Source organism: Podarcis raffonei, chromosome 3 (assembly GCF_027172205.1).
Source record: "Podarcis raffonei isolate rPodRaf1 chromosome 3, rPodRaf1.pri, whole genome shotgun sequence".
Lineage (NCBI taxonomy): Eukaryota > Metazoa > Chordata > Lepidosauria > Squamata > Lacertidae > Podarcis > Podarcis raffonei.
In genome coordinates, this window is record NC_070604.1 from 82,533,891 (window position 1) to 82,551,395 (window position 17,505).

At 41.4% G+C, this 17,505-nt stretch overlaps 1 protein-coding gene across 4 annotated transcripts in view; it reads right to left on the bottom strand.

Annotated features, from left to right (window-relative positions):
- Positions 1-4,718: 4,718 nt before the first annotated feature.
- Positions 4,719-17,505, bottom strand: part of AHCTF1 (AT-hook containing transcription factor 1) — a 50,440-nt gene continuing 37,653 nt past the window's right edge. For 2 of the 4 annotated variants that reach the window (XM_053382727.1, XM_053382728.1), the window contains exons 26-36: positions 17,005-17,106; positions 16,417-16,609; positions 16,108-16,308; positions 14,297-14,720; positions 13,612-13,729; positions 12,466-12,572; positions 11,379-11,554; positions 8,924-10,979; positions 7,411-7,544; positions 6,398-6,504; positions 4,719-5,566 (exon numbers count right to left, since the gene is read on the bottom strand). In XM_053382727.1, coding sequence (XP_053238702.1) covers positions 5,365-5,566; positions 6,398-6,504; positions 7,411-7,544; positions 8,924-10,979; positions 11,379-11,554; positions 12,466-12,572; positions 13,612-13,729; positions 14,297-14,720; positions 16,108-16,308; positions 16,417-16,609; positions 17,005-17,106 — 3,820 coding nt within the window. In that variant the 3' untranslated portion in view covers positions 4,719-5,364. The remainder of the gene's footprint in view (positions 5,567-6,397; positions 6,505-7,410; positions 7,545-8,923; positions 10,980-11,378; positions 11,555-12,465; positions 12,573-13,611; positions 13,730-14,296; positions 14,721-16,107; positions 16,309-16,416; positions 16,610-17,004; positions 17,107-17,505) is intronic. The other 2 variants (XM_053382729.1, XM_053382730.1) reach the window with 2 other exon arrangements.

Below are 17,505 nucleotides of genomic sequence, written 5' to 3' on the forward strand. Positions count from 1 at the left end.
AGCAGTATGTGGACCGAGAACTCCCAGAAGTGCAAGCTGGATTTAGAAGAGGCAGAGGAACCAGAGACCAAATTGCAAACATGCGCTGGATTATGGAGAAAGCTAGAGAGTTCCAGAAAGACATCTACTTCTGCTTCATTGACTATGCAAAAGCCTTTGACTGTGTCGACCACAGCAAACTATGGCAAGTTCTTAAAGAAATGGGAGTGCCTGATCACCTCATCTGTCTCCTGAGAAATCTCTATGTGGGACAAGAAGCTACAGTTAGAACTGGATATGGAACAACTGATTGGTTCAAAATTGGGAAAGGCGTACGACAAGGCTGTATTTTGTCTCCCTGCTTATTTAATTTATACGCAGAATACATCATGCGAAAGGCTGGGCTGGATGAATCCCAAGCTGGAATTAAGATTGCTGGAAGAAATATCAACAACCTCAGATATGCAGATGACACAACCCTGATGGCAGAAAGTGAGGAGGAATTAAAGAACCTTTTAATGAGGGTGAAAGAGGAGAGCGCAAAATATGGTCTGAGGCTCAACATCAAAAAAACGAAGATCATGGCCACTGGTCCCATCACCTCCTGGCAAATAGAAGGGGAAGAAATGGAGGCAGTGAGAGATTTTACTTTCTTGGGCTCCATGATCACTGCAGATGGTGACAGCAGCCATGAAATTAAAAGACTCCTGCTTCTTGGGAGAAAAGCAATGACAAACCTAGACAGCATCTTAAAAAGCAGAAACATCACCTTGCCAACAAAGGTCCGTATAGTTAAAGCCATGGTTTTCCCAGTAGTGATGTATGGAAGTGAGAGCTGGACCATAAAGAAGGCTGATCGCCGAAGAATTGATGCTTTTGAATTATGGTGCTGGAGAAGACTCCTGAGAGTCCCATGGACTGCAAGAAGATCAAACGCATCCATTCTTAATGAAATCAGCCCTGAGTGCTCACTGGAAGGACAGATCGTGAAGCTGAGGCTCCAGTACTTTGGCCACCTCATGAGAAGAGAAGACTCCCTGGAGAAGACACTGATGCTGGGAAAGATGGAGGGCACAAGGAGAAGGGGGCGACAGAGGATGAGATGGTTGGATAGTGTTCTCGAAGCCACAAACATGAGTCTGACCAAACTGCGGGAGGTAGTGGAGGACAGAGGTGCCTGGCGTGCTCTGGTCCATGGGGTCACGAAGAGTCGGACACGACTAAACGACTAAACAACAACAACAACAACATACTGACTGTAATAAGATCTATGCATGCTTGAAAATGCAAGCTTAAGCAGCAATTATGATTGTTTCTTATACTCACGATCTTTTAAGTGCTGCTAAAAAAATGAGCAATTTAGAGGAAGTTCAAGCTTAAAGCCTGCATTAAAATGTTGTGGGGTGGGGAGGGAAACACACACCATGACATCCATGAGAGACCTATTCAGGAGTTCAGAATAAGGCTTAAAACTTAAACGTAATCATGCCAGGAGAGTAGAAGCATGTATGAGCACAGGCTTGGAAGAAACAGTAAAGAATGGATTTTGGACATTCAGAGTTAAATATGAAATGCTTCGGTGACATCAGTAAGGACATTTCTGCCGGAGAAGACCTTGGGATCTTTGCCTCCCATGAAAAGCTGCTTCCAGATTTGGTTGCTGATGAGAATCAAGATTAATTGAAGCTGATGCAAAGCAGAGAAAGTAGAAGTGTTGCCCTGCAAGAGTGGCTAACATTTCTTGGATCAGAGGTCTGAATTCACTCTCGGACAAGCCTCTGGAGGCCACATGCTGACAGTCACTTTGAACAGATGGTGGGCAACGGGTAGGAATATAGAAGAGTTTGGATTTGATATCCTGCTTTATCACTACCCTAAGGAGTCTCAAAGCGGCTAACAATCTCCTTTCCCTTCCTCCCCCACAACAAACACTCTGTGAGGTGAGTGGGGCTGAGAGACTTCAGAGAAGTGTGACTAGCCCAAGGTCACCCAGCAGCTGCATGTGGAGGAGCAGGGAATCGAACCCAGTTCACCAGATTACGAGACTACCGCTCTTAACCACTACACCACACTGGCTCACAGGAAGTGATGTCTTACCATTGGGTCCATCTAAACGCAGCATTGTCTACACTGGCTAACAGCTGCCCAGGCTTTGTAGGGAAGGGCTAGTGTGCTCATGCATACCCTCTTGCCCCTCATATGCTTACTTAAGCCTTGATCAGAATGCCTCAAGACAGATTCATATTTGTATTCAGTCTGGAAGTATCTCCATTAGTGAGTCACATTTGTCTCCTCTTTTCAAACCTTTAGGAGACTGAATTGCTCTAGGAAACTGAAGAGGTTCAGTACTACGCATGCTATCAGCTGAAGTGAGGAAACCAACTGTGAGGGTTGTTTTGTTTAGGGATTATTGGCTTGGCAGCAGCAGAAACATCTCTTTCCAGCTTCCACCCGCCCCACCCCCAGGCAATATCCATGTTTGTTTACCTCACTCCAGACAGCTGAGACTGAGAGCAGGGGTCAGCAAACTTTTTCAGCAGGGGGCCAGTCCACTGTCCCTCAGACCTGGTGGGGGGCCGGACTATATGGGGGGGGAATGATCAAATTCCTATGGCCCACAAATAACCCAGAGATGCATTTTAAATAAAAGCACACATTCTACTCATGTAAAAACACTAGGCAGGCCCCACAACCCAGAGGTGCATTTTAAATAAAAGGGCATGTAAAAACACGCTGATTCCTGGACTGTCTGCGGGCCAGATTTAGAAAGCGATTAGAGCCTTAGTTTGCCTAGCCATGTTTTAGAAAGCCTGGCTTTGTACTGTTGAAAAGCTGCATGACTGACAGGTGCACAACAGGTGCAAATTGGGAAAAGCTGCAGCTGTTTACACACTTGCTTGTCATACACATTTAAGAAAGCACAGAAGCCCTGGCAGAATGAAGTGGACGACTATCAGGCCTAGGGCCAAATGGATCATTAACTGTGGCCCAAAAAGTCATGTTACTCCCCCACCCCAACCCAGTCCATGCAGTAACAGCAGCCTCTTGCAAATATTAAACTGGCTTTAAAACAAAACAAACACACAAAGGCAGAGAAGGAGAGTTCAGGGTCCTCAGGAAAACTTTGGAATCAAGGGACTACGCTACAAGAGTTTCCAAGACCAAGGGCGAATCTACACTGGTTAGTTTAACGTTAAAAATGCGTAATAAAAAATGTGACACCAGAAGGCACTGTAGAGCAGCAATCCGCCAGCAATGGGAAACTGCAAAGAGCTATACCACTTTTCTTTTTTACAGCATTTTTACATATCAGTGTAGATCCAGCCTACCTCTAAAAAGGTTCCTTCTCCTGTTACTGTTACAGTAAGAAAAGCAACCTCAGCCAGATTCTTACTTTTATAGGAAACCTTAAGGACCTATCAAGGCCTAACATGCATACGAAGAGACATTTTCACAAACCTGCCTGAACTAGCCAGACATGCCTACCACACCCAGAGAAAGGCATACCACGATCCAAGCCTGATTTGCTACATGAAAGACTTACAGTAATATGTATGAAGAAGAAGAGGAGGAGTTTGGATTTGATACCCCGCCTTTCACTCCCTTTAAGGAGTCTCAAAGCGGCTAACATTCTCCTTTCCCTTCCTCCCCCACAACTAACACTCTGTGAGGTGAGTGGGGCTGAGAGACTTCAGAGAAGTGTGACTGGCCCAAGGTCACCCAGCAGCTGCATGTGGAGGAGCGGAGACGCGAACCTGGTTCACTAGATTACGTGACTACCGCTCTTAACCACTACACCACACTGGCTCTCCAGTGTGAAGGACTGGCAGCAGGGCAGCTGTTCCAAGCATCGCTCTCCCCTCTCTTCACCCCCTCCATAGCAGATGTTTTGCCCTCTAAAAGGTGCCACCATTACCAGAAGGGCTCCTCCTTCACCTTACCAAGTCACACTTCCTCCTCTTTTCTGAAATATAGTCCCCAGCCTCTCCCATCACCAAGCACTCAGCTGCCCCATTGTGATCTTAGGCCTGATAGTTTCAGTGAAGACAAAATAAGCTACTAACCTTACTGAAAGGTCTTACGCGTACTGCCACTTTCACACTGTCCGAACCAGGCATGCTTCTGCCGCTTGAACTCTTCCAAGGAATTCAGAAAGAAAACAGAGTGCATCGCTCAAGTTTTCTCTTCAGGACCTTGTTTTGGAAAAAGAAAAGGGTAGAGTGGATCCCAATACAGCTGCTGCTGCTTTGTTCCTCAATTATTTATGTGTCCACTCATTACCTGAATGTTACCTGATACACTATTTCTAAGAGGAACTCCAGAAGGTCACATTTGCCTGCAGTGTGTACTGTTTCTAAAAGAGGCAACTGAATATTGGGCATCCTATGTAAAACTTCATTTAAAGTACTTGCCTCTTTCGGCTTCTCTCTCAATTTGAACCACAAATCTGATTCAACCTGACTCCACTTTCTCTGTGCTGCAGTGATATAGGTCAAACACTACAGGAGAATGTATATTTCCAGACCATTTTATTTTACCAAAATTGTGGTAGCATTTCTCTAGTAACCACAAAGTCTATAAAACATGCATCATTTCAAAATATCAAATTTGGGGGCAAATTTAAGGAGGTGAAATCCCTGAAAGTGTTGAGTCCCATGGTGAGTAAATGCGAACATATAAATATTTCTAATGTTAGAGACTCCTGCTGATGCAGCAAATTGAAAGAACAATGAAACATCTGAGGTGAGATTTTGTTTTATAAACTGAAGAGCAGCTTTCCCAAGTTAAGACAAATACAAAAAAATATTGCACAGCTTCAATACAATTGTTTACATTCCGACTTCAATAAGGTACATGTTCAACTAGGAGTAAGGAACTTGTATGCAATGGATAACCCCCTTTACCAATTCCCAAAAGGTCAAAACATTTTCTATAAATTCTAAAACTGCCAAATTTTAATTTTCAAAAACATTGCAAGATCAAACTGTTAAAAAAGAGTAGCCTCCCATTAGAGAAGCACCAACAGTGACAAGCCATCATTAAAATCCTCTTTAATTTCTTTGCACCACACACCTCTTTTATTCTTTCTTTCTCTCTCAAAAATCTAGTGGACAATAATCGCTGTTATGTATACATTTTTATTTAACATTCCTAAAATAAGATTATTTACATATTATATAAATGTATGAAGTCTTATAAAATAGAAAACCTGCATTGACTGAAGAAATCACACTCCATATGGAGTTACTTATTGAAGACCTTTAGTTTTCTGAAATTTTACAATAATTTATATAAATTATCTTCCAAATTAATGATTTTTTCTTAATATTCCACACAATGATGACTTTACAAGCATTGGTGTACAATACACATATTTAAAAACAGTTATAGCCTCTTCTTCTGAACAATTGGCTTTGGAAAGCTAGTTATTCTCTCGTTCCTATGAAGAGTCTTACGAACAGTCTTTTCTGCTTTATCCACAGACTCCTTCTGTTTGCTTTTTGCTCCATCTACTGGCGTGCCAAAAGGAGAAATGAATTGAATTTCCATGTGTGGCGTTGACCAACTGCTATCTTTCTCTAGGACTCTGCAAGGAAGAGGAATGAGAGGTTACACTGACAAGTTATGTTTCTGTTCAGATGAATGAAGACTGAATAATTAGCTGTAGGCTCAGTCGTAATTAATTAATACTTATATCCCGCACATCTGGCTGGGCCTCCCCAGCCACTCTGGGCGACTTCCAACAAGAATAATAGAGTATAGTTGTACCTCCTTTTGCGTCCGGGATCCGTTCCAGAGCCCCGGAAGCTCGACGAAAGGGATGCTTGACAAAGCACTGCTCTGCACATACACAAAGCGAGATTTAGCGCTTCTGCGCGTGCACAAGCAGCAAAACCGGAAGTAACCCGTTCTGGTACTTCCGGGTTTGCCACGGACGTTCGATGAAATGGACCCTAAACAGGGCAGACTCAAAACGAGATACAACTGTACATGCAAATGGTCCCATGTTCAATCCTGAGCATCTCCACATAAGGCTGGAAAAAATGTCCCGTTTGAAACCTAGATTGCTGCTACCAGTCAATATTGAACTAGATGAACTGATGGTCTGACTTGGTATAAAGTATTTCTTATGCTTTAGGGCATGGATGGGGAACAGAGGCACCTTTAGATGTTGCTGACCCCTACTCCACCTTTAGATGTTGCTGACCCCTACTCCAATCACCTCCAGCCAACATGGCCAAGATAATGGAAGTTGGGAGTCTGGCAAGATTTGAAAGGCCACAGAAGACCAAATTAATGTCTTTTTGTTATTATGATACCAAATGCCAAATGCATTACTGTGATAATTTCTGCACATGACTGCTTTTGAAATAACAAGTTATTTTTTTGGGGGGGGGTATATAGAATCATCCCATACTTGCTTGCTTTTTTTGCTTTTGACCTTGTAGCTCTGCTTCTCTTTACTTTCGGCTTCTCTGAAGTTTCTATTGCGACTGCATCCTTCTCCTCTTTAACTGGTAATTCCTAAAGGACAAATGTAGAGTGGTAAACCTGCACAAAGTGAAACTGTTTCTCTGACATCTCCTTTTTATTTACTTTTTAAATTTATTGCCCACATACGAACATGTAGGCACTAGTAATGACACTGCTAAACCAGTGCCATACAGTAGTAATTTAAAACATTCACACTCAAAATCTATTCCCATCTTTCTTGCCTCTCCCATCACTCATAAGCCAGCTTCCTTTCCTCTATGTATGGACCCTCCACACAGACAAGCTGGATAGAGACCATTGGTTCCATAATGATATATGGCTTCCAGTCTTAAATTGGATAATCCAATTTATCAATACAAACTCCTTGCTTTTCTACGTTATTTCTAATATTGACTAATAAAGATAAAAAAATAAGCAACACAACTGCCCTGTGTTGCTTGCTGTCAGCAGTTCTTCAAATGCTATACAATGAACCTGAAAGCTTGCTTTAAGTGTGTTAAATATTGCAAAAGCTGGCATCTTTTAATCTTTTAAACCATTTGTCATTTGCTGTATAGCAAAGGGGTGATGTGTATATTGTTTTCGCTTGTCATTTGAGTTGCCCTCTAGATGTTGTTGCACTGTTCCATCAGCCCAGCCAGCATGATCGTGGAGAACCACAGTTTCTCAATTACATTTTAAAACTGAAATAAAATTAAGCACTTTAAAAAACAGTAAAAACCAATAAAACCAATTAAGTGCCCTGGACACCCAAGAAGCAACAGCTCAAGCTGGTTCTAGCAAGCTGCAAAAGGTGTTGAAAAGGTCCACTGTAATTATAAACATGTGGAAAACAATCTCACATCATGTCAGAAGGGAGAATCTGGCTCTTTCACTAGAAATTTGCTGGCTTGTTCTCTTCAGATCTTTGGAGAAGGGGTCAAAGGTTTTACTTACCAACTCTTCCACAATCCTTGAAATACTGGACACTTTTTTCTTCCTAGATCTCAAAGCAGGGGGCGAGAAGACAAACTGAGAAGTCAAGTCTGCCTTGAAATCTTTGAGTTGCACAGGCGTCACTGCTTTCTCACCTAGAATCAGAAAGCATGCATTTATTTTTGAACTTGAAACTAAGCATTCCAGGCATGCAATTATATCTGCAATCCTGAATAAGCGGAAAGCAGGGTGCAGAGGAGCTTTCCATATACCCACAATTTAACTACTCTTTGTTTAAGCTTCTTAGAACACCTGGCGTGGCTTTGTTACACAAATACCCTTTGAACCTTGTATGCCATGGTAGCCAACATGTCATAAAGAACAGCTTTTTCTGAGAATAGCAGGGACATTAGGGGAGGTGGGAGCAGGTCTCCATTTAAAGAGGTGGGGTCTTCATTTAAAGCAGGTGTGGGAAACCTCTGGCCCATGGGCCATACTTGGCCCACCAGGCCATTTTGGGAAAGCCACGCCCAACCTCCCTTAACCAGCTGTCATACATAATGTCAGGCACACAACAGGTAAAGGAACAATCAGGAACTTAAAGTGAGCTCCAACTGTTTCTTTGCTAAGAAGGCATGCTTCCGCCATCCATCAGTTGCACCTTGCTCCTAGAGAGGGAAGTAGTTTTCATTGAACCTGCTTCTCTCTCTCAGCAATGCTTCTTGAACTTCTAAAAACTGGAGCAGTGATATTTGAAATTCCTTTGGCAAGCAGCCCCATGCTCCTCTTTGACCCTCCTGCTTCAAAGGATCACCTGGCAAAATAGTGACATCAGATGATTGACAGTCTCACCCACCTATCAAATTTGGTCTGGGACCAATGGGGAGATAAGGTTCTGGCCCTCCCTGATTTAAAGTGAATGGGCAGTTAAGCTGCAGTGCTGTCATTACAGCAATAGTGTAGCAGCTGACTGCAAACGGACAAGGCAAAGTAAAAACTAATGTCTTATGGAGGGCTGCTCCACACCCTATTGCACTAGTTGCGGTCTATTGCCTTGGAATGTTTTGTTGCAGAAAGTCAGCTCATTCAAAGGCTCTCTTCACATTTTACAGAACAGATGAATCCTAATGTCTCCCCTGCACTTGAACTGGGTCTTTTTGTAATGGATGAGGCAATACATATATGCAAAATGCTGAAAATGCACTCAGAAGTCTGGGTGAAACTTTTGGGTACACAATTCCTATATATGTGCCTATGTCAGGTTTGTGAGGGTTGATTAAAATGGCCTGGTGAGCCAAATAGGAAGGCCCAGCAGGCCTAATTAGGTCCATGGGGTAGAGGCTCCATACCCAGTAGATGGCATACTGATATCGTGCAGTAATGTGGGCAGGGTTATAGGCAGTCTTGCTTTAAGAAAAATCCCCAGTATTTATCCTGCTCTGGTTATGTTTTACCCTCAATGGAATTCATGCATAGTAGGCAATTTTAAATAAGCAAAAAAGCCTTACACAGCCGAAGGCAACATTTCAAGTACCTTTAGATTTTTCTGTCAGTTTTGTAAGAGGAGGAGAAAAACAGAATGTCTCATTTGTATCCAGGGTGGGACTCTGTTTCGTACTCTTTCTGCTGTATCTGGTCCTTTTCACAAGAGTACCACGATGTGCCAAAGTTTTCCCTGTTTCACTAAGCCTTTGTTTGGTCATTACTGTGGAATGCAATCCTACTGCAATCTCAGCTGCTTGTGGCAAGTGTTCCTCCTCCTCCGTAGCTTCCTCAGAAAGAGATGGTAACTGGCTTCTCTTTCTGATTGCCGTCATCTTGGACTGCCTCTTTTTAGAACTCCTTACTAAAGTCTCTGCCTCACTTGGTTGTACAGAATGTTCTTCTGCATCCATTTTCTCTATACTTGTATTTGTTTTTTCTATTTTCACGGATGCAATTCTTGCAGATTTCCTCTTTGTGGTGTCGACTGGAGTCTTTTCTTGAACAGATCCTCTCCTAGTATTTCTTCTAGGAGTGACAAAAGATTGACTAGGTGTTGGGGGAGGAGACAACAGAGACAACTCCAGTCCCAAATCTGCTGACACATTCAAAGGATTCTTTCTTGGTCTGCCTCTTCGTCGCACAGGCAACTGTTTAATAAGCCCAGTCTCTTGATCAGAAACAGTTTCTGATATACTTGTGCTTCGCGCCCTCTCCTGCTCAGTTGATACAGGTAGCTGTGGTTTACTTGGCTGTATGTCATGTTCAGAAATGGCTTCTGGTAGACTTGACTTTCTATGTCTGCCCCTTCTAACTGGTGAAGGTAATGGCAGCTTCACAGCTGCAGTTTCTGACTGCGCCATCACTTTCAGTTCACCATGCTTTCTTGGCCTTCCTCTTCTTGGTTTTGTACTCAGCTGCTCTTCACGAGGTTCTACCTCCTGATCTGAAATCACGTTCTCTGCCAGGTGGAAAGCAATGCTTTTCAGTTTTCTTGCACTTTTAGGATTTACCATCATCTGAATTGTATGGTCAATGATAAACTGACTACCTTCTTGATCCCCTACTAAACTTCTTGTGCTTCTAGGAGTCCTTCTGCGAGCAGAAGGTAGCTGTTCACTTGGATGCTTATGAAGCTCTGATGCAAGCTCTTTTGGTTTTCTAACCCCTCTTCTTGTAGCAATGGTTGCCTGAAACTCCTGTGTGATGGGATGCACATTTGTTGATATTTCTAAGTCACACTCCTTTGTCTCCTTAGTATCTAAGACTGGGAAAGCAGGAACCTGTGTTGTCTGTTTTTCTTGAGGTTCAGAACCAAGGGGAAGGCTTTCGGGAATGTTCAACGTTTCTTTTGCCCGCCTAGCACTTCTCCTTGGAGTTGGTGGTAGTAGCAGATCTGGTTTATCCATCTGTCCCAATGGCTGACCATCAGGTAATAAGTCATTTACATTTTGTGCCATCTGTTCCACAGTGCTGGTGCTAGACATCACTGAATCTTCAACTTGACTCAGTTTTACATCTTTACTTATTTCGGTAACATTTTGCAGAGGTGCCTGTGGTGAACTTAATACCTTCTTACTTATGCTTTCATGAAAAGACTGGTCCACAACCTCACTTGAAAATTCTTTACTTCTTGTGTCTTTGATTACATCCAATAGGTTCTCAGCAATAGCCATCTGAATAGGTTCAGGTACATAAGGCAACACCTCAGCAGTATTCTGTGATATCTGATCACTAGTTACAGTGGACACTGTATTTGTGATGAATTCTGGGTTGTTACTTCCAGCACTATTTTCACAGGCACTCTCTAACTCGCTGGCTGATTTAAGAGGGGAAGTATGCAATGCACTAGAATCTCCTATCTCAGCTTCTTCATCCCCTTCTAATAGTAACGTAAAATTGTTTTGGGACATCAGCAGATCTCCATCTCCTCCAGTAAAGTCAGATTCACCAGCATCTTTCTTGAGTAATTCACATGTGACTTGCTGCGCCATAGCATCACCGCTGTACTGATATTTCAGACTGCTTGAAGGACATAGCTCATTGTACGGAAGTGCCTCAACTACAGCTTCTGAGATGTGTACTTCACGTGTTCCATCACCAACAAGCTAAAAACAAAAAGTATATAAATTTAATTCCAATACACATATTTCAATAAATTTAATGAATGAAAAGAGTTCTTCCAATTTCAGAGGAATATTCAAATGGTTTAAAGTTAGCCATTGTACTCAGCTATTTGTACATTGCTCCACACAGTACAGCTCTAGGAACACGGCCACATGGAATTGGTTTTTCAGCAGTTGCATGCATAGAAATAAATGGTCACTGGGAAGCAGTATCTGCATCTGTGGGTGCTCTGGGACAAAAACTGTCTCCTCCTGCAGCTGCTTCCTTAAGCATTGCCCCACATGTGAAAGTTTACAAATATCCAAGGTATTTACACTGGCAAACCAATAATTCCAAACAGATTTCAAAGAAAGTTCCGAAGTGCTAAATGAAGCCCTTACATTTACTTCTTGACTTGCAGGTTCAATATTAAGTGGTGTTTTCTCATGCAGGACTGCTATATTTTCTTCGCTCTCAGCTTCTTTTGACCCATCTTCATCTAATGCTTCTCTTTCTTCAAGTTCATTTTTGGAATGAACACTGACAATGTCTTCACTATCAGGAATACTTATGACAGCTGAAAAAGGATTGTCATCTCATTACTTTTCTTATTTTATTGTTTCCACATTAAAACTTTTTAGTGATAGATATTATGATGAGACCAATAATATTTAAGGAAATGTCTAGATCTCTGCTCACTTCTGCTTTGCAGAATCAGAAAAACTGAGGTTTTTCTGAGCTACTGCGCCTCTCAGCCAGCAATACGAAGCTACCAGTGTACAACAGAAGTTTGCAGTTGGATAAATATTTGTTCTCCCATTAAATAAGCAATTAGTGCATTTAAAGTCAGTGAATACTTGTTAGCACAATTGTGCCTCCTAATCCAAAGGAAAAACGTGTCACCAGGTACAGCTTTTGCAATGTCTGAGATCATCCAGCATATCCCCATTTTTATAAAAAAAATATGTTAGTCTTTTGTGAAAACGTATGATATGCTAAAAGGTCATCCCAATCTGCAACTTTAATTGGCTTATAAGACAGTAGTGCTTTAGTCCGAAGTTAATTTAATAGCTTAGAATGACTCCTAAGTCCTTTTTAAATAAAATAAAAGCATACCCAGATTTCCAATTACAGCCTAATTTTAAGTTTGTACAGGATTTGGAGGCTTATCACTTCCCCCACTGTAGAGTATACCAAATTATACAGCAGCACTGCAGAATGTGAAGCACAGATCTTAATAAGTATAGGAAATGTTTTTGAGGTATATACTTATAATTAAACATTTTATTTAATAAAAAATGGTATCTTGAACAGTTCAGAAATTACTATTTTAACATAAAGTAAATATACCAGGCTAAGAAGATTTTAGCACACATGCATCAAAGGTACACAGTGAGAATCAAGTCACACAACTTCAAGCTTTTCAATATTATTTCCCTTGTCTATTTGATCATTTGAAAATTTGCTCGATTATTCAAATATACATACATTCAGCATCTGTTCCTAATGGCTCCAAAGCTTGCGGACTTGCTTCATCAAGGAGCTGGTTGTTTTCCAACAATGGCAGCATGCTGGACTCTAGGACATTTGTTTGACTTTATAAGAAGAAAGTAAGGGACAGTTTCACTTACAGTTTTTAAATAAAGTGAGTTTTATGAAAGCTACTAACACATTTTTGTCAACAAATACCTTAAACCATTCCGATTATTACTGAACTGTACTGCAAGAGATACTGCAAAGCCAGTTCTGTGGAAAAGTCTGGAATCTACCCCTTTGTTATATGCAAATTATACAGTTCTGACGATGTGGCTAACTAAAGTCATTGTTTTACTTTCCTGTTTGTTTGATTAACCATTCTCAGTATTAATGTGCATATTATCCTATGCATATTCCTCTGAGTACACTTCACTCAGGGCAGTTGCTATGCAAAATCGAAATGCACACTACTGTCTAAGAAAAAAAAAGTTTTCCTCTGTGTGGCAAATTGTCAATTCCTGCCTTAGAGTGGGACATGAAAAGAACTGACTAGCGTAGGGGTAGGAAACCTTTTTTACCCAGTAGGTCAGATCCTTATCTATTCCCACCATGCACAGGCAAACCTGGACACGTGGATAGGATAACTCACATATCAATCATCATAATTTCATAGTCTTATTAAGGTCAAAGACCCAATTGCCATTATGATGTCATATGATTGACAGGTGGGTGGGACAAAGGTCCTTGAACTTGCATTTATACTATTCTCTGTGTTTGGGAAGCTCTGTGCAGAGTTCTATGTAAACCCTCTGTCTAGTGCTTCCCATGTGCTGAACATATGGTAGAGAGAGAGAAAGCAAGCAAGCAAGCTGAACAATTGATACTGCAATTTGTCAATCTACTGAGATTATCAGGGGATCAAAACAGAAGCTTGCAACTATCAGCATGCTGTTTGGGAGATAGTTGGTCACAGAAAACAAACACTACAATCAAGGCTGTGAAATGGTGCTCCAGCTGTGTCCCTTTTTTCACTAATAAATATATCATAAATATATCATAATCACAGTACTCAAGAAACTGAATGCAAAAAAATGTAAAAGGTATGAAGCATGCTAAATCTGGGTTGTTGTTTTTTAAAGATGTACTTGACATGTTCACCTTTCATTAGATGGCATAGAAGAGACCGTAGTGTCAGGAATAGCATTTAAGTGATGCATCACAAATACTTCATCCTCAGGAAGTGAGCCATAGTCTTCACCTTCTCTTTCAGGTAGTCCTATGAATGGGAGAACCCATAAAGAAACAGACAGGTTGCATCCTTCATGCTAATTTCTAAAAACTAATAAAGTCTTGATTTTAGTAGCAAGAACTTACAATTTTGGCTTGGCTATCACCAACCACAATTTTTGCTGCCTCTATTTCCTCTTTGTAAGCTTAACTGCCACCAGTAATCTTTAATCTCATAGGTTCTTGTTTGGCAGTCCACACCCCCACCCTCTTCTTGTGATTCACAAACTGTTATACTTCTGCATACCTTGGATGGCCCCCAAATATATAAAGCCACTGTTTCTTTGCCAAATTGATGTGTCATCAGCCACCTGAGTTTGCTATTAGAGGGAATCATAGAAAATTTCTCCACACACACCCCTTTCCAGTATCTGCCAGATGTACTGTTTCCAAATATGGTGGCTGTGTTTTGGCTATCTCCATCATGCTCTATTTGGGAGTTTGAGGATCTATTTTAGCAGTGTTGGAGAACCAATGCTGGATTAGATAGATCTCTCCTATGTTACAGCATGCCCTTTTTCTTATTAATTCATTTGCATATCTGTAGATCACATACCAGCCGACTGTTCTCCATCTGTAGATGTTTGCTGTTCCATTTGCGAAGGATCCCTTGCTACTGCCTCACTGCTTTCTCTCTCAGCTGACCCTTGTATGTTTACAAGATCTTCAGGGGAGAAACCTGCTGGCTGAGAGATTCTGAAGGAATCACTGTTGTCACCTGGCGATTTTGCATCTTGATAATCTGAAGTAGTTTGATCTGACTTTACAGAACCATAACTAGTTTCTTTGGAAGGTTCAGCTTTATTCAAATCATTGCCTGGTACGCATTCTGATGACAAGCCCGCTTCTTCATAGTCTTCCTGAAGACTGCATATTGAAAAGGCAGGAGTTTCTCTAGTCTTAGACCACATATCTTCCATGTGAGCTTCAATAATGCATTCAGATGAAACTGTGTTGTGTTTTGTTTTACTATCTGTCATCTTAAAAAAAACAGTCCAAGTTAAAACAAGCAATACCATTTCCCCAGTGAGCAGAAAATTCTGACCATTCAATGCCTTGATCCAGAAGGCAAACCCTGAACTCTCTGATCCAAATAGTCGATGTTTTTACTTCTAAAGATGGAGACGTGCATTTTTGAACAAGCAGGCTCCAGCTACTAAAATTCATTGACCAATCCACACATACATACAAGGGCTTTGCATTTCTGGAATGGTAAAGGTAAAAGACTCCTGGACGGTTAAGTCCAGTCAATGGTGACTATGCGGTTGCGTCGCTCATCTCACTTTCAGGCCAAGGGAGCTGGCGTTTGTCCACAGACAGCCTTTTGGGTCATGTGACCAGCATGACTAAACCGCTTCTGGCACAATGGAACACCATGACGGAAACCAGAGCTCATGGAAATGCTGTTTACCTTCCCACCGTAATGGTACCTATTTATCTATTTGCAGTGGCATACTTTCGAACTGCTAGGTTGGCAGCAGCTAGGACAGAGCAACAGGAGCTCACCCCATCGCAGTGATTTGACCCACCAACCTTCTGATGGGCAAGCCCAAGAGGTTCAGTGGTTTAGACCACAGCGCCACCCACGAATCCCCGCAACAGGGTGAGCTCCCATTGCTCTATCCCAGCTCCTGCCAGTCTAGCAGTTTGAAAACATGCCATTGCAAGTCATGGTGTTCTGTTGTGCCAGAAGCAGTTTAGTCATGCTGGCCACATGGCCCAAAAAGCTGTCTGTGGACAAATGCCAGCTCCGTTGGCCTGAAAACGCAATGAGCGCCGCAATCCCATAGTCACCTTTGACTGGACTTAACCGTCTAGGGGTCCTTTACCTCATATCTGGAATGCAGATACAGCCATGAGAACATGATGTGGGCTTCCTGAATTAAAAATGTTAACTTAGAAAACATAGAAGACTGCAAAAGAGGCTATAGGCCTGGGAATTAGCATGCATCAAAGTACACAAAATGCAGTTTTAAAGCTCCAGGAAGAAATTCAGTAACAAATGGTATATTAAGGGACTCTTATGCCTGTATGAGTTGGCTCTACACATTTGGTCATCATTGGAATAGGACAGTAAATGCACGGGTGTCAGCTGACCTGGAAATGAACCCAATCACCCACATCATTATTATTATTATTGTTGCTGCTGTTTTATTATTTATACTTCATTCCAGAAAAGTTAAATTCAAAGTGACTTACAAAGATGAACCTAAAATGCACAATGTATGCATATATATAAACCAGATTTAACTAAAGCCCACCTTGCCAAAAGGTAAGCAGAAAATTAAGGTCCTTTGCACAACTATCAACTTGTCTGAATATGGCTCAAAACGTTCTACTTTCCAGCATCTGTTTCTTCCAACCTACCCCAGCAGTCCATCCTGAAGCTTTGCTTTCTTCCATAAATGATATTTTTGTTTCTTTTGCACGCAGAGGGGGTGTGATAGACCTTCCTGGAGATGCAGTTGGAGTAGCTAAAGGAGTAGTCCGAAGGCTGGATCTCAAAATAGATTGAGGAGTAAAACCAGGAAAGCCAGAGGAAGATGTAGATGTCAAAGCTTTAGCTCTCTAAGAAGAGGAGGAAACATGTCAAAATGGGAGGCAGAACCCAGTAATTACATGGCACTTCAGCCTCTGCATCAAACAAGTTCATGAAACCTTCACAATTCTACATACCCTAACAACCAGAGGAGTTTCTAGGAGCTTTAATTCAGGTGCTCTTCTACTGCTCTTGTATAGGGAGCATCGAGGGCTGGAATGCAATGGACTAGAAAGCATACAGGATGCAGAAGCTCTTGGCGACATGTGCAGATTGCTTCGAAGGGAAGGTGAATCAAGAGGAATAGGCTGGACCACCAAGTCAAGCAATCTGCAAACATTTCAAAACGTTTAAGAATTAAGTTGTATTAACAAACAGAATACAAATTTAAAATGGTGTTGCCATAAACAGGAGGATATTTTAGCCATCCCTGCCCTACCACTATGACTCATCTAGGCTTTTCTGATTTTAAAATCTGAAGTTGCTTTATGCTTTTATCAATAAATTATCACAGCTCACCTGTCATTTTAGTTTAGTAATTAAAAGAAAGAAGAAGCTTTTTTGAGCATGGACACTGTGAATATACTTCCATTTTAAAAAAGGCCCACATAAAAAATATATAATTCAAGGCAACTGTCAAAACAGATTTCCACTTGTTACAACTGATGTTTTCAACAGGACTGAAAAGCACCCAAAGGATACAAACACCTATTGAAAAATTTTACCTGGAGCATTTTCTTAAAGATTTAGTTGCTGGTGTCCCAACAAATGGATCTGGTATCTCTGTGTCAGTGCAAGAATCCACTGTAGGTGGTTGTTCTTCAGTTCTAGGATTTGAAAACACAAGAGTGACAAGCTCATGAAAACCACTATATGCACAAGTACTGTCTTCCGAAAGAGGAATAAATAAAGTACACAGTCAGTCAGAAGCCAGGTAATTATGTTCACGTTTGGGTGAGGAAGCAAAGGTTAAGCAATGAATTGCTGCCTTTTCAACTCTTTTGGCTCAACCTTATTTCCTTCTTTTCATACAAAACTATTATAAAAGAGCAGCACACTGCTTAGTATGTTACGTAATGGTGGGGCCCTGGTATCTGTCAAAGTTTCTACCCTAAAAATTAACACTTTTGTAATAGTATCAACACCAGGCTATTCATTATGGTCAATGGAAAGCAGGTGAAAAATATGAACAGCTGTGGTGAAACTCCTATTTTAGTACTGGGCAA